This window comes from Dendrobates tinctorius, unplaced genomic scaffold, assembly GCF_039654945.1.
Source record: "Dendrobates tinctorius isolate UK_male_01 unplaced genomic scaffold, ASM3965494v1 ptg000103l, whole genome shotgun sequence".
Lineage (NCBI taxonomy): Eukaryota > Metazoa > Chordata > Amphibia > Anura > Dendrobatidae > Dendrobates > Dendrobates tinctorius.
The window spans coordinates 37,470,955-37,495,879 of record NW_027361771.1 but is presented as its reverse complement, the minus strand read 5'-3'; the positions used below and the strand labels follow the sequence as shown (position 1 = coordinate 37,495,879).

At 45.7% G+C, this 24,925-nt stretch overlaps 1 protein-coding gene across 1 annotated transcript in view; it reads right to left on the bottom strand.

The window, feature by feature from the left end:
• The window catches only part of TNKS1BP1 (tankyrase 1 binding protein 1), a 98,103-nt gene that overhangs the window by 47,111 nt on the left and 26,067 nt on the right, over positions 1-24,925 (bottom strand). Inside the window, exon 4 of the mRNA XM_073588220.1 lies at positions 23,585-24,446. Within this exon, the coding sequence (XP_073444321.1) occupies positions 23,585-24,446 (862 nt within the window). The remainder of the gene's footprint in view (positions 1-23,584; positions 24,447-24,925) is intronic.

Sequence of the window (24,925 nt, the reverse complement as noted above, 5' to 3'; positions counted from 1 at the left end):
GAAACCCACGCAAACACGGGGAAAACACACAAACTCCTTGTAGATGTTGTCTTTGTTGTGATTTGAACCCAGGGCCTCAGTGCTGCAAGGGTACAGTGCTAACAACTGAGCCAAGCCATCAGTGTGGTTACCTATAGCAATGGCGGCTGTTGCAGTGTAGAACTAGTTTTATTAGATTCAAAGTTTAACCCCTTGCCAACATAGGGCGTAATAAAAATATGTCCAAGTTGGAATCCCTCCCTTCCAATGCTGTGCCTCTAACAGCCGCAGGTGGAATTGCGATCCACCCGTGGCTGTTAGCCTGTTAAATGCCGCTGTCAATCTCTAACAGCGGCATTTAATTCGCACCTACCAAAAGCGCACTGGAAATCCCGCCCATCGGTGACTCCATCACGGGTCACTGATGGGTTGGCATGACAACCAGAGGTCTACAGCAGACCTCTGTCATAGCCAGTGGTCGGCGCTCATAGATCAGACAACTGCAGCTTCTAGTCTCACAAGGAGACTATTGAAGCATGCAAAAAGTAAAAAAAAAGTTTTAAAAAATTTTAAACAAATTAAAAAATATAAAAGTTCAAATTACCCCCCTTTTGCCCCATTCAAAATAAAACAATAAAAAAAATCAAATATACACATATTTGGTATCACCGCATTTAGAATAGCCTGATCTATCAATATAAAAAAAAGAATTAACCTGATCACTAAATGGCCTAACGAGAAAAAAATTAAAAATGAGAAAATTATGTTTTTTTGGTTGCGCTACATTGCAGTAAAATGCAATAACGGGCGATCAAAAGATAGTATCTACACCCAAATGGTATCAATAAAAACGTCAGCTTGGAGTGCAAGAAAAAATATCTTTCACCCAACCCCAGATCATGAAAAATGGAGACGCTACAGGTCTCGGGGAAATTTTTTTTTCTTTTTACCAAAGTTTGGATTTTTTTTCACCACTTAAATAAAAAAGAATCTAGACATGTTTGGTGTCTCTGGACTGATAATGACCTGGAGAATGATAACGGCAGGTCAGTTTTAGTCGATATCTTAAAACCAATGGTGTTGTTCAAAAATACAAATGTCCCACAAAAAACAATCCCTCACATGGCCATTTTGACCAAAAAATAAAAAAGTTACGACTCTGGGAAGAAGAGGAGCAAAAAACAAAAATACCTCCAGTCATGAAGGGGTTCGAAGTCAAACTATATTTCATTCTAGATCCCTATCTATTTAGTGCCATAATCTAAGCTATTTTCTAATATTCTTGTATTAAATAATTACCTACATTTCCCTAACTAAACTATCTATTATTCTATTTGTTTTCCTATTCCCTTTGTGATGATGCTTTGTTTGAGAATTCCAGTGCATGCTGGGATCCTCAAAGGAAGTGTCATCAGAACAGGGGGCAGAGGTTGCCGGTTAGAATACCCAGCGCGCAGAAGACTAGCGCCGCTTCCGATAGCCACGTCACCACAAAGAATTACTAAAATCCATTTAAAAATGTGCTGCAGTCAAGCTGTCTACAAATCCTGGAGACCATTGACCAGTGGATTGATTCGAGATCTGAAATTTTACCGAACTCGTGACTGACCAGTAATATCTTTGGTCCATCAGATTCAAATTGATGGTATTTCATACATGTATATACTGTATGAACTCTTCTGAACTCTGTGATTCCCTTGCTTGATTTTGGAGGAGCGCGGAATTGTCGGCATCTTGAATATCCTATCCAGAATACATGTACTGTATATAAGAAATAGGTGGTTATTTATGAAGCGAGGTTAAAAAGAACCCTCGTGGTCATTCTTAGGATTGCCTTACTCCAGATCTGGGAAATGGGAATCTAGATACAGATTGTACTGCTAAAGACTACATCTGGTTCTCACCTATCACCCAACAACCAAGAAAACTGGTTTTCCATCTAGCTTGAGCACACAATAGCACCACTTGGGCTTTTGTGCCTGACAAGTCAACAATGTACCGTGATTACTGCTCCTGTGGTTTCCAAGAATAATATCATGAAAGCCACAATTTTATTTATCGGCTGGCAGGTCTTTGTACTGATTTATGAGATTGAAAGTTAATAAAGCATTTACTCCTGATAGGTGAGTAGATTGCAGTGTGCAAGATTGGGGTTTCAACCAATGTTAAAAACAAATCAGATTCTAACCTGGATAGCCATGGATAGCCATGTAACCTGCTAAAAGGTGTTTTCCACGACCCTTCTATTGATGACCTATGTGTATTAGTAATTTTGATCCATGACTTCGATCAAAAATGGACTTGTCTCCTTCTAACCACAGATAGAATATGAATGAGGCCTCCATGTTCTCATTATACAATATATTTCTGCATGCATAGCTGTAATTATTTATCCCCTTGGCACAGCACAACATACTGTATGTGCGTAGTCGGTAATGCATTCCAGTGTAGCAAAGTCACTACAGTGCGAGGTTAATAAATGAACATATGTCAGATAAGAATGCATGGAAAAATGATAAGACCTTCAACATCATTGTTCCCTGTGTAGGCTAAAAACGATAAATGTGGTAGGAGAAAAAAATCTTGCCTAATAGGGTAATGCAAAATGGACCATATGAAAAACTGTCATATAGACGTCATAATAAGAATTGCTGTGACCATAAAATATGAGAGATGCCACTTAGTGAAGTTACTGGTGATGTAACTTGAAGCTCTTAGGTCCCAATAGTAAGTCTGTATTAGGACCCTTAGTTTATTATGGGGTGCCATTATTACAAACTGTGCCATATTATGCAGCTGAGGAAGGTTCGGACTGGTCCATGGGTGAACAGGTAAATCCCCTGGTGGGCCGTTCTGCTGGAGTTAGCCTTCCACCCCCTTAAATGAGCATTATATGGAACATGTACAGACAAGGGTAGCATATAATCATTCAAAAATACTCAGTTTATTATCATACAAGCTGAAGAGCCCTGCATTGCCTGGGCATAGTAACCAACTGTGGTTAGTTATAACAAATTATAATGATTATATTGCACATAAAAACCGTGCATCTAATCCTATCCTGTGTGATACTGACTGCTGAGTAGAGTTGAGCGAAACGGGTCGGTCATATTCAAAAGTCGCTGACTTTAGCTGAAGTCGGGTTTCATGAAACGAAACCCGACCATAGCGTGAGGTCGGCCACGAGGTCGGCGACCAGAGCGCCAAAGTCGCGTTTCAAAAGATGCTTCCAGCGCCCTTTTTCAGCCAATGATGGAGGACGCACACTGTGGGCGACGCGATGACATAGGCATCGGTCACCACCATCTTTGAGAAGGGCATGCAAGTGATTGGCTGGCTTTGTGTGGCGTCACAGGGGCTATAAAAGGGCGTGAACGCCATCCGCCATCTTACTTATGCCGATCTTAGCATAGGGAGAGCTGCTGCTGCTGCTGATTCTGTAGGGAGAGCGTTAGGCAGGGAAGAAGAACCAAAAAACTGCTTCTGCTGTTAGCGATTTCCACTTACAACACAACACTTTGTGTGCAGCGACAGGGGAGGCTATATTTTTGTGCATCAACTCTGTTGGCTATTAGGCTGCCTTATAAGGCTCCCTGATAGCTGCATTGCTGTTTGCACACTGCTGTGCAAACTGCTTTTTTAAAAGCAAAAATACTTTTCTTCCTCTTTTCTACACATTTACCAAGGGTTCATTTTTCCACCCTTTTGTGTGTGCACTGTGCAGCAGTCCTGCTTATTAGGCTGCCTGTCCTCAAAACTCTAGTCAGATCCAAAATCTCACCAATCCTATAGACATCCTCCACCTTGTCATTCACCATCCAATCTCAGCCTGGTTACATTGAGGTGTAATCTCTACTGGGCCAGAGACAATAGTTCTGTGTCCTCAAATCTATAGTGAGATTCAAATTCTCACCAATCCTATAGACACCCTACACCTTGTCATACACAATCCAATTTCAGTCTGTTACATTGAGGTGTAATCTCTCCTGGGCCAGAGACAATAGTTCTGCATCCTCAAATCTATAGTGAGATTCAAAATCTCACCAATCCTATAGACCCCCTCCACCTTGTCATTCACCATCCAATTTCAGTCTGATACATTGAGGTGTAATCTCTACTGGGCCAGAGACAATAGTTCAGCGTCCTCAAATCTCTAGTGAGATTCAAATTCTCACCAATAGTAGATTACACCTTCTACCTTGTTTTACAATACCATATAGCTAGTGGTATTTTGGGTACATTTTCACAAAAATGAGCAAGTATGGTGGAAGACATCAAGGAAGTGGGCGGGGGTTGCCAGCTGGTCCCGATGGTGGTGGTGGTGGTGTTGCATCTGTTGGTAGTGGCAAAAGCACAATAGCACTTAAGGCATGAGGTGTTGAGCCTGCGTCATCATCTCGCTCCACAAGGCCTCGAAGGCTCTCTTTTCTGGGAGTAGGTAAACCACTTTTAAAGCCGGAGCTTCAGGAACAAGTTTTGGCTTACATTGCTGACACAGCCTCCAGCTCTCTCGTCTCCTCTTCTGAAGTTTCAAAAAATAAAAGCACTGAGTCGTCATTGGAGGCTCCTGGTCAGGAACAGCACCTTTCCTTGTGTCCTTCACCCCTACCAACAGTGAAGGATGTGGCAGGCCACACTACCGATTACTCCATGGAGCTCTTTTCACATACGATGCCTGGGTTAGCAAGTCAAATCGTGAATTCCCCAGTCCAAGATGAATCTGACATGGAGTGCACTGATGCACAGCCACTGCTAGATATTTCTTCTGGTACATTCACTCAGAGCACTACATTGTCCTCGCAGTGTACAGTCATGGCCAAAAGTTTAGAGAATGACACAAATATTATATTTTCACATGATCTGCTGCCTTCTGGTTTTTATGTGTGTTTGTCAGATGTTTTTATCACATACAGAAATATAATTGCAATCATATTATGAGTAACAAAAGGTTATATTGACAGTTAGAATGAGTTAATACAGCAAGTCAATATTTGCAGTGTTGACCCTTCTTCTTCAGGACCTCAGCAATTCTCCCTGGCATGCTCTCAATCAACTTCTGGATCAAATCCTGACTGATAGCAGTCCATTCTTGCAAAATCAATGCTTTTATTTTGTCTGAATTTGAAGGTTTTTGTTTGTCCACCCGTCTCTTGATGATTGACCACAAGTTCTCAATGGGATTAAGATCTGGGGAGTTTCCAGGCCATGGTCCCAAAATCTCTATGTTTTGTTCCCTGAGCCATTTAGTTATCACCTTTGCTTTATGGCAAGGTGCTCCATCATGTTGAAAAAGGCATTGTTGATCGCCAAACTGCTCTTGGACGGTTGGGAGAAGTTGCTCTTGGAGGACATTCTGGTACCATTCTTTATTCCTGGCTGTGTTTTTAGGCAAGACTGAGAGAGAGCCCATTCCCTTTGCTGAGAAGCCACCCCACACATGAATGGTTTCAGGATGCTTGGCAGTTGGCATGAGACAAGACTGGTGGTAGCGCTCAGCTGGTCTTCTCCGAATATGCCATTTTCCAGATGTCCCAAACAATCGAAAAGGGGATTCATCAGAGAAAATGACTTTACCCCAGTCCTCAGCAGTCCACTCCCTGTACCTCTTGCAGAATATCAGTCTGTCCATGATGTTTTTTCTGGAGAGAAGTGGCTTCTTTGCTGCCCTCCTTGAGACCAGGCCTTGCTCCAAGAGTCTCCGCCTCACAGTGCGTGCAGATGCACTCTTGCCTGCCTGCTGCCATTCCTGAGCAAGCTCTGCACTGCTGGTAGCCCGATCCCGCAGCTGAAACACTTTTAAGAGATGGTCCTGGCGCTTGCTGGTCTTTCTTGGGCACCCTGGAGCCTTTTTGGCAACAAGGGAACCTCTCTCCTTGAAGTTCTTGATGATGCAATAGATTGTTGACTGAGGTGCAATCTTTCTAGCTGCGATACTCTTCTCTGTTAGGCCATTTTTGTGCAGTGCAATGATGACTGCATGTGTTTCTTTAGAGATAACCATGGTTAACAGAAGAGAAACAATGATGCCAAGCACCAGCCTCCTTTTAAAGTGTCCAGTGGTGTCATTCTTACTTAATCCTGACAGATTGATCTCCAGCCCTGTCCTCATCAACACCCACACCTGTGTTAATGGAGCAATCACTGAAACGATGTTAGCTGGTCCTTTTAAGGCAGGGCTGCAATGATGTTGAAATGTGTTTTGGGGGATAAAGTTAATTTTCTAGGCAAATATTGACTTTGCAAGTAATTGCTGTTAAGCTGATCACTCTTTATAACATTCTGGAGTATATGCAAATTGCCATTAGAAAAAATGAAGCAGTAGACTTTGTAAAAATTAATATTTGTGTCATTCTCTAAACTTTTGGCCATGACTGTTCTGAGGCAGAATCAGACCCTGATGAGACTCAGGTGCCCCTTCCCGCATACTATACCACCTTACATGGTGATACAGAGGAAGGTGCACATGAAATTGAAGAGGAGGTGATGGATGACCCAGTTGTTTACCCAGATTGGCATCCATTGGTTGAAGAGGGTGCCGCTGCCAATAGCTCAGAAGAGGAGGAGGATCCGCAGCAGGCAACGACATCGCAACAGCTGTTATCTGGCAGGACCGTAGCAGTCCAAAAACGTATTACAAAAACCAAAAGGGTTGCAGGACAGCTTGGCCAGACGGTCAAATTAGCACAGCGTGCAAGGTCTCAAAATGCCTTCCATAGTAGGTAGAGTGCTGTGTGGCACTTTTTTGAACAAAATCCTAATGATCAGGCAAAAGTTATCTGTAAGAAGTGCGCAAAGACCTTTAGCCGAGGGAAAAATCTGAGAAATTTGAATACCAGTTGCATACTTAGACATTTAACCATCATGCACTTGCAAGCGTGGATGGACTACCAAACCTCACGTACCACATGTGCACCTGCTCCGAATGAAGGTAGTCAGCAACACTACATTGCTTCCCCCACTGTAAGCCCACCGGTTAGCACACCACCAGCAGCAAATGTCGAGGTGACATCGCAAGGGCAAAGCAGTCATGGAATCACAATGTTATTGCTACGAAAGACTGAATCTAGGTCATCAGCAACACCACCAACACCATCACCATCACCAACCCTCTCTCAGTCCGCCATGTCCACCGCTTGTTCCACCATATGCAGCTCTCAAGTCCAGCTCACCCTACCAGAGACTCTGAGTAGGACAAGAAAATACTCATCCTCTCATCCGCGTACACTGGCTTTGAACGCCCACATTGCCAAACTAATCTCATTAGAGATGATGCCCTACCGGTTGCTTGAAAGCATAGCTTTCCGCGAGCTCATGGCCTACGCAGTACCACGCTATGACCTACCCAGTCGGCACTTTTCACGAAAAGCCATCCCAGCCCTCCACGTGCATGCGAAAGACCGCATTGTCCATGCACTCAAGCAATCAGTGAGTGGAAAGGTGCACCTCACAACAGATGCATGGTCCAGTAGGCATGGCCAGGGCCATTACGTGTCCATCACTGCGCACTGGGTTAATGTGGTGGATGCAGGGTTCACAGGGGACAGCGGCGGTGGGACAGTGCTGCCCAGCCCACAGTATAGGAAACAGTTGGCTGTAGGCGTTCGACCCTCCTCCTCCTCCTCCAGAAGCGAAAGCTCGTCCACAGAGCGCAGTCGCACGAGCACTCCATCCGCAGCTGCCAGTGTTGCACACGAGGTGTCCCACTATCGAACAGCTAGTGGTAAGCGTCAGCAGGCTGTGTTGAAGATGATGTGTTTGGGAGACAACAGACACACCGCGGAGGTACTGGCCGACTACTTGCAGCGACAAACTGAGTCATGGCTGGGCAGTCTACATCTTGAGGCAGGCAAGGTAGCTAGTGATAACGGCCGGAATTTTGTGGCAGCCATAGCCTTTTCAATACTCAGACACATACCTTGCCTGGCTCACACCTTGAACCTGGTGGTGCAGTGCTTCCTCAATAATTATCTGGAGTTAATACCCCTGCTCCATAAGGTGCGAAGACTGTGCTCGCACATCCGCCGGTCGCCCGTACACTCCAGTCGTAGGCAGAAGCTGCAGCGTTTGCTCCACCTTCCCAAGCACCGCCTAATTATCGACGTTGCAACAAGGTGGAACTCCACCCTGCACATGGTTCAGAGGCTGTGCGAACAGAGGCAGGCTGTAATTCATTTGATTTGTGGGAGGATACATGGGCAGGCAGTTTGCAGGCAGACATGGAGTTGTCTGGTGTGCAGTGGTCGAAGCTGAAAGACCTCTGTAAAGTCCTTCAGTGTTTTGAGGAATGCACATGGCTGGTAAGCGCAGATGACGCCATCATAAGCATGAGCATCCCACTTATGCGTCTGCTCATGCAAACTTTGACGCACATTAAGGAGCAGGCGTCTGCAGCCGAGGAGGAAGAGGAGGAGGGAAGCAGCCTTGATGACAGTCAGCCATTGTCTGCTCAGGGAAGTCTCGTGGACGAGGTGGAGGAAGAGGAGGAGGAGGATGATGGGGATGATTATTTTGAGGAGGAGGATGCTTCTCAGGGGCAAGAAAAAATGTTGGCGTGGCAAGGTCAGGTACAGGGTTTGTGCGTGACTGGAGGGATGTGGATTTGCCAGAAAGTGCTCCTCCACCCAGCACTCGCAGTGCATCATCATCACCCCCGCATTGCCAAAATGATGAACGATGACGACTACTGGTTGGCCAGCAGCCTGGATCCACGCTATAAATGCAAATTCCAAAACATCATGCCACAGGAGAACCTAGAGCTAATATTGGCTAATAAACAAGCAACTCTGGTAAACCGTTTGTTTGAGGCATTCCCAGCACACAGCGGCGGTGATGTTTCTCCCACGAGCCGTAGGGGGCAACATGGAAGAGGTGTTCATGGTGCACACAGCCGAAGTGGCGTTGGACACAGGGGTTTCATGACCATGTTGTGGACTGATTTTTCAAGTACCGCTCACACGACTGGTAATACAGAATCGATCGAAAGTGACAGGAGATAGCAGTTGTCAACTATGGTAACAAACTACTCCCATATCGATGTTCTCCCTCACCAGTCATTCCCCTTTGACTATTGGGCCAGTAAACTTGACACCTGGCCTGAATTGGCACAATATGCCTTACAGGAGCTCGCTTGCCCTGCTGCTAGTGTGTTATCTGAACGAGTCTTCAGTGTTGCTGGATCAATCCTGACAGAAAAAAGTAGAAAAAAGGGAAGAAAGTTCCAGCGCCAGGAATGGAAAATTAAAAATCCATTTTATTGTGCCAATGCATATTGTGCCAATGCATATTTTTTCTACTATTGATTGACTGCCTAGTCAAATCCGTGCGCAGGATTTGGATCCTACCAGCAAGGCAGTGCGGTGAGCTGGATTATTCTGTTCTTTTTTCTACTATTGATTGACTGCCTAGTCAAATCCGTGCGCAGGATTTGGATCCTACCAGCAAGGCAGTGCGGTGAGCTGGATTATTCTGTTCTTTTTTCTACTATTGATTGACTGCCTAGTAGAGTTGAGCGAAACGGGTCGAAAAAATTCAAAAGTCGCCGACTTTTGGCAAAGTCGGGTTTCATGAAACGAAACCCGACCCTAGGATGAGGTCGGCCACGAGGTCGGCGACTTACGCGCCAAAGTCGCGTTTCAAAAGTTTGTTTTGCGCTCTTTTTCAGCCAATCAGGATCCACGGACACTGTGGGCAATGTGATGACCTAGGCACGGGTCACCACCATCTTTCAGAAGGGCATGCAAGTGATTGGCTTGCTTTGGTGGGCGTCACAGGGGGTATAAAAGGGCGTGCACGCCGACCGCCATCTTACTTCTGCCGATCTTAGTATAGGGAGAGGTTGCTGCTGATTCTGTAGGGAGAGCGTTAGGCAGGGAAGAAGACAAAAAAACTGCTTCTGCTGCTAGCGATTTGGCCTGCACAACACACAAGTCACTGTGTGTGCAGTGCAAGGGGAGGCTATATTGTGGTGTATCAGTGGTGTTGGTTGTTGGGCTGCCTTTTAAGGCTTCCTGACACGCTGGCATTGCTGTTTACCCACTGCTCCGCAAACTGCTTTTTTAAAAGCAATCCAATCTCCCTTATCCTCTAGTCACTTTTGTCACAGCTGTGCCATCGAGCCTGTCACATAGCGCTCAGATATCAGTGGGCCTCACACAATCCACAAGTGTCCAGTGTCCAAAAGTGTGCGCAGAGATTCAAAATCTCCATTAACCTCTCGTCACTTTGGTCACAGGCAGCTGTGCCATCGAGCCTGTCACATAGCGCTCAGATATCAGTGGGCCTCACACAATCCACAAGTGTCCAGTGTCCAAAAGTGTGCGCAGAGATTCAAAATCTCCATTATCCTCTCGTCACTTTGGTCACAGGCAGCTGTGCCATCGAGCGTGTCACATAGCGCTCAGATATCAGTGGGCCTCACACAATCCACAAGTGTCCAGTGTCCAAAAGTGTGCGCAGAGATTCAAAATCTCCATTATCCTCTCGTCACTTTGGTCACAGGCAGCTGTGCCATCGAGCGTGTCACATAGCGCTCAGATATCAGTGGGCCTCACACAATCCACAAGTGTCCAGTGTCCAAAAGTGTGCGCAGAGATTCAAAATCTCCATTATCCTCTCATCACTTTGGTCACAGGCAGCTGTGCCATCGAGCCTGTCATATAGCGCTCAGATATCAGTGGGCCTCACACAATCCACAAGTGTCCAGTGTCCAAAAGTGTGCGCAGAGATTCAAAATCTCCGTTATCCTCTCGTCACTTTGGTCACAGGCAGCTGTGCCATCGAGCCTGTCACATAGCGCTCAGATATCAGTGGGCCTCACACAATCCACAAGTGTCCAGTGTCCAAAAGTGTGCGCAGAGATTCAAAATCTCCATTATCCTCTCGTCACTTTGGTCACAGGCAGCTGTGCCATCGAGCCTGTCACATAGCGCTCAGATATCAGTGGGCCTCACACAATCCACAAGTGTCCAGTGTCCAAAAGTGTGCGCAGAGATTCAAAATCTCCATTATCCTCTCGTCACTTTGGTCACAGGCAGCTGTGCCATCGAGCGTGTCACATAGCGCTCAGATATCAGTGGGCCTCACACAATCCACAAGTGTCCAGTGTCCAAAAGTGTGCGCAGAGATTCAAAATCTCCATTATCCTCTCGTCACTTTGGTCACAGGCAGCTGTGCCATCGAGCGTGTCACATAGCGCTCAGATATCAGTGGGCCTCACACAATCCACAAGTGTCCAGTGTCCAAAAGTGTGCGCAGAGATTCAAAATCTCCATTATCCTCTCGTCACTTTGGTCACAGGCAGCTGTGCCATCGAGCGTGTCACATAGCGCTCAGATATCAGTGGGCCTCACACAATCCACAAGTGTCCAGTGTCCAAAAGTGTGCGCAGAGATTCAAAATCTCCATTATCCTCTCGTCACTTTGGTCACAGGCAGCTGTGCCATCGAGCCTGTCACATAGCGCTCAGATATCAGTGGGCCTCACACAATCCAAAAGTGTCCACTGTACACAAGTGTGTGCAGAAATTCTAAATCTCCCCTGTCCTATAGACACCTTGTACCTTGTTTTACATTACTATATAGTTTGTTGGATTTTGTCTACATTTCTACCAAAAATGAGGAAGGCTGGTGGAAGAGGCCGTGGAATTGGGCGGGGGTTGGCAGCTGGTAATGATGGTGTTGGTGGTGGATCTGATGGTAGTGGCAAGAGCAAAATAGGACCGAATGCAGGAGGTGCTGACCCTGCGTCATCGTCTGGCTACATAAGGCCTCGAACGCTTAGTTTTCTAGGAGTTGGCAAACCGCTTTTAAAGGCAGAGCATCAGGAAAAAGTTTTGTCTTACATTGCTGACTCAGCCTCCAGCTCTATCGCCTCCTCTTCTTCAGTTGTAAAAAGTAAAAGCACTGAGTCGTCATTGGAGGCTCATGTTCATGAACCACACCTTTTCTTGTGTCCTTCACCCCAACCAAGATTGAAGGATGACGCAGGCCATACTACTGATTACTCCATGGAGCTGTTTTCACATACCATGCCTGGATTATCAAGTGAAATGGTGAATTACCCAGGCCAAGATGAATCTGACATGGAGTGCACTGATGCACAGCCGCTGATGGATGATTCTGCTGGTACATTCACTCAGAGCACTACATTGTCCTCGCAGTGTACAGAGCCAGATTTTGACCCTGATGAGACTCAGGTGCCCCTTCCCGCACACTATACCACCATACACGGTGACACAGAGAAAGGTGCACATGACATAGAAGAGGAGGTGATGGATGACCCAGTTGTTGACCCAGATTGGCATCCATTGGGGGAAGAGGGTGCTGCTTCCAATAGCTCAGATGAGGAGCATCCACAGCAGACATCGACATCGCAACAGCTGTTATCTGGCAGGCCCGGAGCACTCCAAAGACAGGTTCCAAACATCAAAAGAGTTGCTGGACAGCTTGTCCAGAGGGTCAAAAGATCACAGCGTGCTAGGCCGCAAAATGTCTGCCAAAGTAGGAAGAGTGCAGTGTGGCACTTTTTTGAACAAAATCCTCATGATCAGGCCAAGGTTATCTGTAAGAAGTGCGCAAAGACCTTTAGCCGAGGGAAAAATCTGAAAAATTTGAATACCAGTTGCATGCTTAGACATTTAACCAGCATGCACTTTCAAGCGTGGACACAACACCAAACCTCAAGTGCCACATGTGCAACTGATCACAACGAAGGTAGTCAGCAACGCTACATTGTTTCCCCCACTGTAAGCCCACCGGTTAGCACAGCAGCAAATGTTGAGGTGTCGTTGCAAGACCACAGCAGTCAGGGAATCCCACTGTTATATCAACGAAAGACTGATTCTAGGCCATCAGAAAGAACACCAACTCCATCACCATCATCAACCCTCTCTCAGTCCACCCTGTCCACCGCTAATTCCACCATATGCAGCTCTCAAGTCCAGCTCACCCTCCCAGACACTATGAGTAGGTCAAGAAAGTACTCAGTCTCTCATCCGCGTACACTGGATTTGAACGCCCACATTGCCAAACTAATCTCGTTTGAGATGATGCCCTTTCGGTTGGTGGAAAGCACAGCTTTCCGCGAACTCATGGCCTATGCAGTACCACGCTATGACCTACCAAGTCGCCACTTCTTCTCTCGCAAAGCCATCCCAGCCCTCCACCATCATGTGAAAGACCGCATTGTCCATGCACTCAAGCAGTCAGTGAGCGGAAAGGTGCACCTCACAACTGATGCATGGTCCAGTCGGCATGGCCAGGGCCGTTACGTGTCCATCACTGCGCACTGGGTTAATGTGGTGGATGCAGGGTCCACAGGGGACAGCGGTGGTGGGACAGTGCTGCCTAGCCCACGGTATAGGAAACAGTTGGCTGTAGGCGTTCGACCCTCCTCCTCCTCCTCCTCCAGAAGCGAAAGCTCGTCCACAGAGCGCAGTCGTACGAGCACTCCATCTGCAGCTGCCACTGTTGCACATGATGTGTCCCCCTATCGAGCAGCTAGTGGAAAGCGTCAGCAGGCTGTGTTGCAGATGATGTGTTTGGGCGACAGACACACCGCCGAGGTGCTGGCCGAGTACTTGAAGCGACAAACTGAGTCATGGCTGGGCAGTGTACATCTTGAGGCAGGCAAGGTAGTTAGTGATAACGGCCGTAATTTTGTGGCAGCCATAGCCCTTTCAAAACTCAGCCACATACCTTGCTTGGCTCACACCTTGAACCTGGTGGTGCAGTGCTTCCTCAAAAATTATCCGGAGTTAACAGCCCTGCTCCAGAAGGTGCGAAGACTGTGCGCGCACATCCGCCGGTCGCCTGTACACTCCGTTCGTATGCAGAAGCTGCAGCGATTGCTCCACCTTCCCAACCACCGCCATATTATCGACATTGCAACAAGGTGGAACTCCACCCTGCACATGGTGGAGCGGCTGTGCGAGCAGAGGCAGGCCATAATGCATTTGTGGGAGGATACACGGCCAGGCACTTTGAGAGCAGACATGGAGTTGACAGGCGTGCAGTGGTCGAAGCTGAAAGACCTTTGTAAAGTCCTTCAGTGTTTTGAGGAATGCACACGGCTGGTAAGCGCAGACGACGCCATCCTAAGCATGAGCATCCCACTTATGCGTCTGCTCATGCAAACTTTGACGCACCTTAAGGAGCAGGCTTCTGCAGCCAATGTTGATGAGGAGGAAGAGGAGGAGGGAATCCTTGATGACATTCAGCCATTGTCTGCTCAGGGACCTCTCCTGGACGAGGTGGAGGAAGAAGAGGAGGAGGAGGATGATGGGGATGATTACTTAGGGGAGGAGGATGCATCTCGTGGGGCAAGTGAAAATGTTGGCGTGGCAAGGTCTGGTACAGGGTTTGTGCGTGACTGGAGGGATGTGGATTTGCCAGAAAGTGCTCCTCCACCCAGCACTCGCAGTGCATCATTGACACCGGGAACATTGGCCCACATGTCAGATTATGCCTTGCGGATCCTAAAAAGGGACCCCCGCATTGCCAAAATGATGAACGATGACGACTACTGGTTGGCCAGCATCCTGGATCCACGCTATAAAGGCAAATTACAAAACATCATGCCACAGGAGAACCTTGACCTAATATTGGCTAATAAACAAGCAACTCTGGTAAATCGGTTGCTTGAGGCATTCCCAGCACACAGCAGCGGCGATGGTTCTCACACGAGCCGTACGGGCCGGGGGCAGCTTGGCAGAGGTGTTCGTGGTGCACACAGCAGAAGTGGCGTTGGAGACAGGGGTTTCATGACAATGTTGTGGACTGATTTTTCAAATACCGCTCACACAACTGGTAATACTGCATCGATGGAAAGTGACAGGAGACAGCAGTTGTCAACTATGGTTACAAACTACTTTTCCTCCCATATCGATGTTCTCCCACACAGGTCATTCCCCTTTGACTATTGGGCCGCTAAACTGGACACCTGGCCTGAATTGGCCCAATATGCCTTACAGGAGCTCGCTTGCCCAGCTGCAAGTGTGCTATCGGAAAGAGTCTTCAGTGCAGCTGGATCAATCCTGACAGAAAAAAGGACCCGTCTGTCAACCCAAAATGTGGATGATCTAACCTTCATTAAAATGAACCACGCATGGGTTTCCAAGGATTTTGTCCCACCTTCCCCTGATGACACATAGGGTGACAGAAAAATGGCTTGCTTTGGTCCACCTTTTCCTGGTACTTCACCTATTTCGCCTTTTGCATCAGCTGAATGTCCAACATCAACATATGCCACTTTCTAAAACTCCCTAACTGTGCTGCCTCCCCCCCCATGGCCGGGGTCACCACCTACCGCACGACACCGTGCGAGTGCCGTTGCCCTGGACAGGTGGGTAGGCCGACTCTTGGGCGCGGGCACTGGCACAGGGTCCCTCATAGTGCAATCAAGTGTCTCTGACAGTGGTGGTGCACACCCGCCGTCAGACACACCGCTGTACTATGAGGGGCCCAGTGCCAGTACCGACGCCCACGAGTGGGCCCCCCTTGCTTGGGCAGGGCCCCAGCATTTGCAATCTTTACCTCTCCCTGCTCCTCCGCTGTGTAATCTGGGCCGTCAAATCCATACTGTGCCTGACACCATCTGAGCCTGCCTCCTGAGACATATATTTTGAATGTGTACGCTATCCATACATGTTATCCGGGGATACGGTACCCTTTCTAACCTTTGTGCAATCACGTGCAATCCATACTGGGCCTAACACCATCTGAGCCTGCCTCATGCTGTATAGACATATATTTTGAATGTGTACGCTATCCATACATGTTATCCAGGGATATGGTACCCTTTCTAACCTTTGTGCAATCACGTGCAATCCATACTGGGCCTAACACCGTCTGAGCCTGCCTCATGCTGTATAGACATATATTTTGAATGTGTACGCTATCCATACATGTTATCCGGGGATACGGTACCCTTTCTAACCTTTGTGCAATCACGTGCAATCCATACTGGGCCTAACACCGTCTGAGCCTGCCTCATGCTGTATAGACATATATTTTGAATGTGTACGCTATCCATACATGTTATCCAGGGATACGGTACCCTTTCTAACCTTTGTGCAATCACGTGCAATCCATACTGGGCCTAACACCGTCTGAGCCTGCCTCATGCTGTATAGACATATATTTTGAATGTGTACGCTATCCATACATGTTATCCAGGGATACGGTACCCTTTCTAACCTTTGTGCAATCACGTGCAATCCATACTGGGCCTAACACCGTCTGAGCCTGCCTCATGCTGTATAGACATATATTTTGAATGTGTACGCTATCCATACATGTTATCCGGGGATACGGTACCCTTTCTAACCTTTGTGCAATCACGTGCAATCCATACTGGGCCTAACACCGTCTGAGCCTGCCTCATGCTGTATAGACATATATTTTGAATGTGTACGCTATCCATACATGTTATCCAGGGATACGGTACCCTTTCTAACCTTTGTGCAATCACGTGCAATCCATACTGGGCCTAACACCGTCTGAGCCTGCCTCATGCTGTATAGACATATATTTTGAATGTGTACGCTATCCATACATGTTATCCAGGGATACGGTACCCTTTCTAACCTTTGTGCAATCACGTGCAATCCATACTGGGCCTAACACCGTCTGAGCCTGCCTCATGCTGTATAGACATATATTTTGAATGTGTACGCTATCCATACATGTTATCCGGGGATACGGTACCCTTTCTAACCTTTGTGCAATCACGTGCAATCCATACTGGGTCTAACACCGTCTGAGCCTGCCTCATGCTGTATAGACATATATTTTGAATGTGTACGCTATCCATACATGTTATCCAGGGATACGGTACCCTTTCTAACCTTTGTGCAATCACGTGCAATCCAAACTGGGCCTAACACCGTCTGAGCCTGCCTCATGCTGTATAGACATATATTTTGAATGTGTACGCTATCCATACATGTTATCCAGGGATACGATACCCTTTCTAACCTTTGTGCAATCACGTGCAATCCATACTGGGCGTGAGAACGGCTGGCGAGCTGTTAAGCAAGCTACAGCACCTGTCCAGACAAGTACAGGGATTCCCTAGCGAGGAGACTTATTTGATTGTTTTCAATGTTGGGACAGCAATTTTTGGGGAGCACTATACTCTGGAGAATGATAGATGGGGCCCACCATACACTGGAACATTCCAAAGGTGGACATCAGACACTGGAGCAGCATTTACAGGGCCCATTATACACTAGAGCATTAGAAATGGGGCCCATTATGTTTGGAGCATTATTTGGGCCCATAAGACAGTGGAGCTTCATCCATGGGGACCAACATATACTGTAGCATTATGTGGAGCTCATCATATACTGTTTCAAACATTATATGGGACCAATGATTCTGTATGGAGAAATAGATGGGCCTCGTCATGAGATGTAAAAAGTGAGGTATTTTTCATTGTACTATACCGCTATTTATCTGCCGTATCGGAGCATGATGAGTTGTGGTATGTGTTAAAGGGGCGCTCTTTCGCCCAGGGCACATGAAAACCTGCAGCCAGCCCTCCCCCCCCACAACTTTAGCCAAATAACCCCCATTTTTCAGTGCGTAACTTGTATTATGAAGTTAATTAAGGTTGACAAGCTTAAGTAAGAAGAATTGATGCTTTTGGCATTCAAATGGGCACTGTAGGTGTGTTTCCTGTCCTCCTCTCACTGCCGACTTTTATTCCCCATTGACTTACATTGGGTTTCGTGTTTCGGGACGACCCCGACTTTTCCCTATAATCGGACGATCTTGCTCGACCCGACTTTTGGAAAAGTCGGGTTTCACGAAACGAAACGCGACCCTAAAAAACCAAAAGTCGCTCAACTCTACTGCCTAGTCAAATCCGTGCGCAGGATTTGGATCCTACCAGCAAGGCAGTGCGGTGAGCTGGATTATTCTGTTCTTTTTTCTACCATTGATTGACTGCCTAGTCAAATCCGTGCGCAGGATTTGGATCCTACCAGCAAGGCAGTGCGGTGAGCTGGATTATTCTGTTCTTTTTTCTACTATTGATTGACTGCCTAGTCAAATCCGTGCGCAGGATTTGGATCCTACCAGCAAGGCAGTGCGGTGAGCTGGATTATTCTGTTACCTGCTGGAATTTTAATATGCATTGGCACAATAAAATGGATTTTTAATTTTCCATTCCTGGCGCTGGAACTTTCTTCCCTTTTTACTATTGATTGACTGCCTAGTCAAATCCGTGCGCAGGATTTGGATCCTACCAGCAAGGCAGTGCGGTGAGCTGGATTATTCTGTTCTTTTACTTGACAGAAAAAAGGACCCGTCTGTTGACCCAAAATGTTGATGATCTAACCTTCATTAAAATGAACCATGCATGGGTTTCAAAGGATTTTGTCCCACTCTCCCCTGCTGACACGTAGATTGCCAGAAAAATGGCTTGCTTTTGTCCTACTCTTCCGCGGACTATATGCCATATACATACATACATACATACATATGCCAATTTCTCCACCTCCCTAACTGGGCTGCCTCCCCCCACAGGGCCGGGGTCACCACCTGGCGCACGCACCCATGCGAGTGCCGTTGCCCTGGACAGGTGGGTGGGCACACTGTTTGGCAACGGCACTGGCACAAGGTCCCTCATAGTACAATCAAGCGTCTCTGACGGTGGGGGTGCACACCTGCCGTCAGACACACCGGCGTACTATGAGGGGCCCTGTGCCAGTGCCGTCGCCAACGAGTGGGCCCCCCTGCTTGCTCAGGATCACAGCACTTGCAAAGTTGAAATACTTATCTCTCCCTGCTCCACCGCCGTTACGTCTTCCTCGTTTCCTGACAGTGACATTCTGGTCAGAGAGCGCGATGACATCACGTCTGAATGCCCTCTGCCTAAACAGTCCAAGTGCAGTGAGATGGAACATGGGGACGACGAGGAGTCCAGACTAGTACAGGGATTCCCTAGCGAGGAGACTTATTTAATTGTTTTCAATGTTGGGACAGCTATTTTTGGAGAGCACTATACTCTGGAGAATGATATATGAGGCCCGCCATACACTGGAGCATACCAAAGGTGGACATCAGACACTGGAGCAGCATTTACAGGGCCCATTATGCACTGGACCATTAGAAATGGGGCCCATTATATATGGAGCATTATTTGGGCCCATAACACAGTGGAGCTTCATCCATGGGGACCAACATATACTGTAGCATTATGTGGAGCTCATCATATACTGTTTCAAACATTATATGGGACCAATGATTCTGTATGGAGAAATATGTGGGCCTCATTACTCTGTATAGCGCACTATGCGGTGGCCATAATACTGTATGGAGTAATATACTGTCCGTTTTTGGAGCAATTGGAGAATTTAAAATGGATATGAGTCATGAGATGTAAGAAGTGAAGTATTTTTCATTGTACTATACCGCTATTTCTCTGCCGTATCAGAGGATCATGAATTGTGGTATGTGTTAAAGGAGCCCATTGACACTCTTTGGCCCTGGGCCCACGAAAATCTGGAGCCAGCCCTACCCCACCCACAACTTTAGCCAAATAACCCCCAGTTTTCAATGCCTAACTATTATTCTAAAGTAAATTAAGGTTGACAAGCTTAAGTAATAAGAATTGATGTTTTTGGCATTAAAATGGGCACTGTAGGTGTGTTTCCTGTCCTCCACTCACTGCCGACTTTTCTTCCCCATTGACTTGCATTGGGTTTCGTGTTTCAGTCAGCCTTCGACTTTTCACGATAATCGGCCGATTTCATTCGACCCGACTTTTGAGAAAGTCGGGTTTCATGAAACCCGACTAGACCCGAAAAAAGGCAAAGTCGCTCATCTCTACAGCTGAGCCGTGTATCTAATCCTATTCTGTGTGACACTGTCTGCTGAGCCGTGTATCTAATACTATTCTGTGTGATACTGTGTGCTGAGCTGCGTATCTAATCCTATCCTGTGTGATACTGACTGCTGAGCTGTGTATCTAATCCTACCCTGTGTGTCACTGACTGATAAGCCGTGTATCTAATCCTATCCTGTGTGATACTGGGCTCCCCATGCAGTCTGTGTCAAAGGGTGGTCTGTGTTGGCACGGTAATAAATTGTGTTATTTCCAGCTTTACAGATGGACGATAACACCATAGAAATGATATGAATAATAGGCCTCAGTTACCACAACTGTCTACAAAGAAACCTGTTGCTAATAGCAACCAATCACAGCTCATTTTTCATTTTTTAAACAGCTCTGGGACAGCGTGGCGAGTTTTGAGTGGCGACTTTTGTTTTTTTACTTTTATGTGGCGAGGTTGGTGTATGTGTGGTGGTATGTGTGCTGAGGGTGGTATATGTGTTGAAGCACGTGGTAGTGTGTGGCGCATTTTGTGTGTGTTCATATCCCCGTGTGTGGTGAGTATCCCATGTCAGGGCCCCACCTTAGCAACTGTACGGTATATACTGTTTGGCGCCATCGCTCTCATTCTTTAAGTCCCCCTTATTCACATCTGACAGCTGTCAATTTGCCTCCAACACTTTTCCTTTCACCTTTTCCCCATTATGTAGATAGCGGAAAAATTGTTTGGTGAATTGGAATGCGCGGGGTTAAAATTTCGCCTCACAACATAGCCTATGACGCTCTCGGGGTCCAGACGTGTGACTGTGCAAAATTTTGTGGCTGTAGCTGCGACGGTGCAGATGCCAATACATACATACACTTTTTCCCCATTATGTAGATAGGGGCAAAATTGTTTGGTGAATTGGAACACGCGGGGTTAAAATTTCACCTCACAACATAGCCTATGACGCTCTCGGGGTCCAGACGTGTGACTGTGCCAAATTTTGTGGCTGTAGCTGTGACGGTGCGGATGCCAATCCCGGACATACACACACACATATACACTCACATTGAGCTTTATATATTAGATAGAAGCATAGGTAAATTTGTGAGCAAGGGTGAGTGGGTCCCCAGAATCAATGTCACTGGTGGAATCTTAACACCCTAGTCCAACACTGGGAAGAGGGGCCTTTGATGTGCGTCAGACCAAGTATACAACTGCTACATCTGAATCCTATTTAGGCAGGGTTCAAATAGCCATATATTCAGTTATTGTAGTGTCCGTGTGCAGAGTAGACCGTACACTTATCCAATAATAACCAGTGTGCCAGACATTGTACAGACCAGACTATTGCATGACAATAGCAGGCAGCTCCTATGGAAGAACAAAAGGAGCCAGGTATGTCCACAACTGGCGGATGTGACCTGTCTCAAGTCTTAGTACTACAATGTGATCCCAGCCTTAGCTATGTTCCTGGCCATTTACAGAACTCCAACTACTGGTATTCTCATTTTATTGTAAGAAGCATTTGTCATCTGATTTATTTTTCAAGAAACAGAGGCAATTTTTTATTTGTTTTTAGCCAAGATGGAGTGAACAGAGTAACACAAACCACATCCTAAAGAGCAGTAACACGTGTACTCTATCTTTAGTCTTAAAGCAAATCCAAAGTGCTTGAAGTAGCAGTAGTAGAACAGGGTTAGTTTGCCAGTCCACCACAAGGGGGCGCATGGGCGACTTAGAATTAATAAAGTTTTATGGAGTCGTTTTGTTCTACTAGATCTTGTTTGAAATTTTTCGCTTTCTGCAATTTCTCTTGATCACAGTTTTAATGTATTAAATGACAAAGAGAAAATAAATACAACTATAGCTGGTTTCACACCTCTGACATTCATGATCTGAGTACTGACCATGATGTCCGGATAGGCCACAGGTCTCCTGACTCGAACGTAACCACAGCCTCATATATATGTCCACACTTGGTCTCTAACATCGATCTGGCAGACTGTGCACATCACCAGCATTCTAATTCAGTGGTCATGATGATATGCACTACAAATCCCAGAAAGGAAATACATGGAACATCCATGTAAGTCCCATTTGTAGCTGAAATAAAAACTGGGCCATATTTATCAAGCTAAATGCAAACGAACTATGGTGTACTGTGTGCCCCCAAAAAACTATATTTTAGGAGGATCTAGTCTAAGTTTACACTACCTAAGAATTCGACAGCATTGATAAATCTTCCGCAGTATGTTGTCTTCAATCCCTCAGTAGTGCAGAATTGTCCATAGACTTATAATTCCAAGCTATCATCTTCAATGTTTAAAATTACAGGAAAATATCATAAACGGGATGTCTGGTCTTCTGATAAAAGTATGCAGTCACTATGGGTGACTGCAGAATTCTGAATCCTTACATCATGTGGTGTGCTCACTGTCAGGATTCTCTGGTATTGCTGGCAAAAATTGGGCAGTCACGTGACCCAAAGTATGCAATTTGCATACGTCCAGTAACATGCCGACTAGACGTGTTCAGCTAATCTCAATTCACTTGTAGTCAGAGTGTGGCTGGTAGTATGCAAATTGCATACTTGAGATCAAGTGACTGCCCATTCTCACCAGCAATACCGGTGAATCCTGACAGCATGCACAACGCACATAGAGTGACAGTAGACTTTTATCAGAAGACCAGACAAACCCCTTTAAAGGGCTTGTCCCAATATGAGAAGCTACATCCTACCCACAGGATAGAGGATATCTTTCTGGTTGCTTGGGGTTGAACTACTAGGACCCCCACAGATCCTAATAATGGGGTGAGTGGTGGTCAAGTATGCGCACCACCGCTCCCTATCTCTGATGGTCCCATTAAAAATGAATGAAGCAGAGGTGCACATGCTTGGCCATTGCTCCATTCAGAGCTCAATTCTTGGGATCCCGGTAATTCAACCCCCAGGAATCAGGAAGATATCCCATGGATAGAGGATAACGCCTCTTCTTAGCATGAACCCTTTCATTCCTACATTGATCGTCAGGCTAGATTATAAGTCCCACAGCTTGACACCATACCATGGGCAATGTGGTGGCTCACTAGTTACAAAGTAGCATAATATGTACTGATAGGGCATTTAGATTGTGAGCCCCAATGGGGACAGTGATGATAATACCTGTAAAGTGCTGTGGAATTAATGGCGCTATATGAATGAGTAATATAAATAATGAACCTCTAATAACACGGCCCTTTCTGCTTTGTCTCAGGTGCAGTATTGTAATGAAAACTCTGTGAAGTCCCATCACCATTCACTTCCAATACTGCATCCAGTCTTCAAAAGTGGTGTTCACCAGACCCCTTGCTAGTTAAGAAATATGAATTCTCTTTCTCTGGTATCATAAGAGATAGTTTATTATTACTGAATTGATAAATTTTGAGACTTTTGCTCAAGGCCTCTTTGACGTTAGTGGAGTGTAACATGGCCTCTCAGTGTAGCTGGCACTGCTGACAAACTCCAATAGGAGGGGAGCATTAGACATCAATGTCAAACACGCTTGGCTAATGGAGAAGGGAGCTAAACCTCCGCATGCTTCTGGTTTTGCGGAATATTCTAGAAAATGCAATATTATCACACAGATACTCTTTTCTAGAAACATTGCTCCTAGTAGAGAACACATAGGGCTAGACTTGTAGACAATTTATTTTACGTGTTTTATGTGTTACTCAAAAAGGTAAAGTGCTGCGGAATATAAAAATTATTATTATTATTATTATTATTATTATTTTAAATCTTACCTTCTCTAGCCCATCTTCTCCATGCCATCTTCTCATATCTGCATTTTCATCCTCCTTTTTATATTCTTTGGTTTCTCGTCTCTCTGATTCCGACGGAGTAGAGTCCATTGATATTGGTCCTTCGGCGGAATCATCTGCTTTTGGCACAATGAATTGCACAGATGGCTTTTTTCTTTCTTTGGGTTTTGGGGGACAAAGTACTGAAGGAACACTTATGTCCTTTGGCTCTTGCTTTTCATGATGTGATGGTTGCTCAAAAGCTGTATTGGTGTGTTCAGCATGTTTGGGTATAACATCTGCAATTTGTTGGAGGTCACCAGGATTCTGCCCCCTCTTTTCCAGGTGTCCTTGGTCAACAATGATGTCACCATCACAGGCTAATAGGCCTGACTTTACATCAGGAATTTGGTTATCATAAACTAGTGCTGTTTTTTCATTTTCTTCTTCAATCTGACTTTTTTGGACTTGTAAGGATTCCCTCTTAGCGATTGGTGTTTTTTCCTTGATTTTAGACCCAATGGACGTGATTTTTTCTTGATGATCATATTGTGAGGCCTGCTTGCTGCTTTCAAAATAAAGATCAGATTGTAGGGGAGCAGATAATTTTTTTTGAAATTCTTTAACTGGAGCTGATCTGTTAGAGGAACCAAGTCTCGAAGAAGCCATCGTTGCATCTTCAGACTCCACTGAAGGTGATTTTTCAGACTTTGTTATGGAGTCTTGGACATGAGTTACGACTTTTTCTTCTGGAGTAATTCTGCTGTGACTATTTGAGTTTTCTCTATGTGCAGTTGTTTCTTTCTTTTGTGCATCTGTATCTTCACTTGACACACTGGAACAGGATTTCATGGATACAGCATTGCTGATATGAGCCAAAATAAATAGAGGTATTAAGTACAGAGAGCAGAAAAAAAAGAAGAAATAACAAGGAGAAGGTCGTAGGAAAGGATCAAAATTATTGTAGCCTTGTTTCTCATGTGAAAATCCTCTAAAGGAGTTCTTTATGAGTCAAAAATATACCATATATACTTTTTTTTTCTCTTGAAACAACACTAATCTTGTCAATGACTGTATCTGGTAATGCACTTCAACTCCATTCACTTAACAGGACATTTTCTGATGACACATTACATTTAATTGTTTAAATCAGGTTTTATGCTAAATGTATTTTTTTTTTAATTTTTCATATCTAGATCTACATTAAAACAAATTCAGAAATCTTGAAATTTTCAAATTGGATTCTAGGACCAATGCTAAACTTATACTGTGTTCTTTGGAGCAGCTACATGGATATAGGCTGCAATAGACTGGCTTGGTTTCATCAACTTTTACAGGGGAATA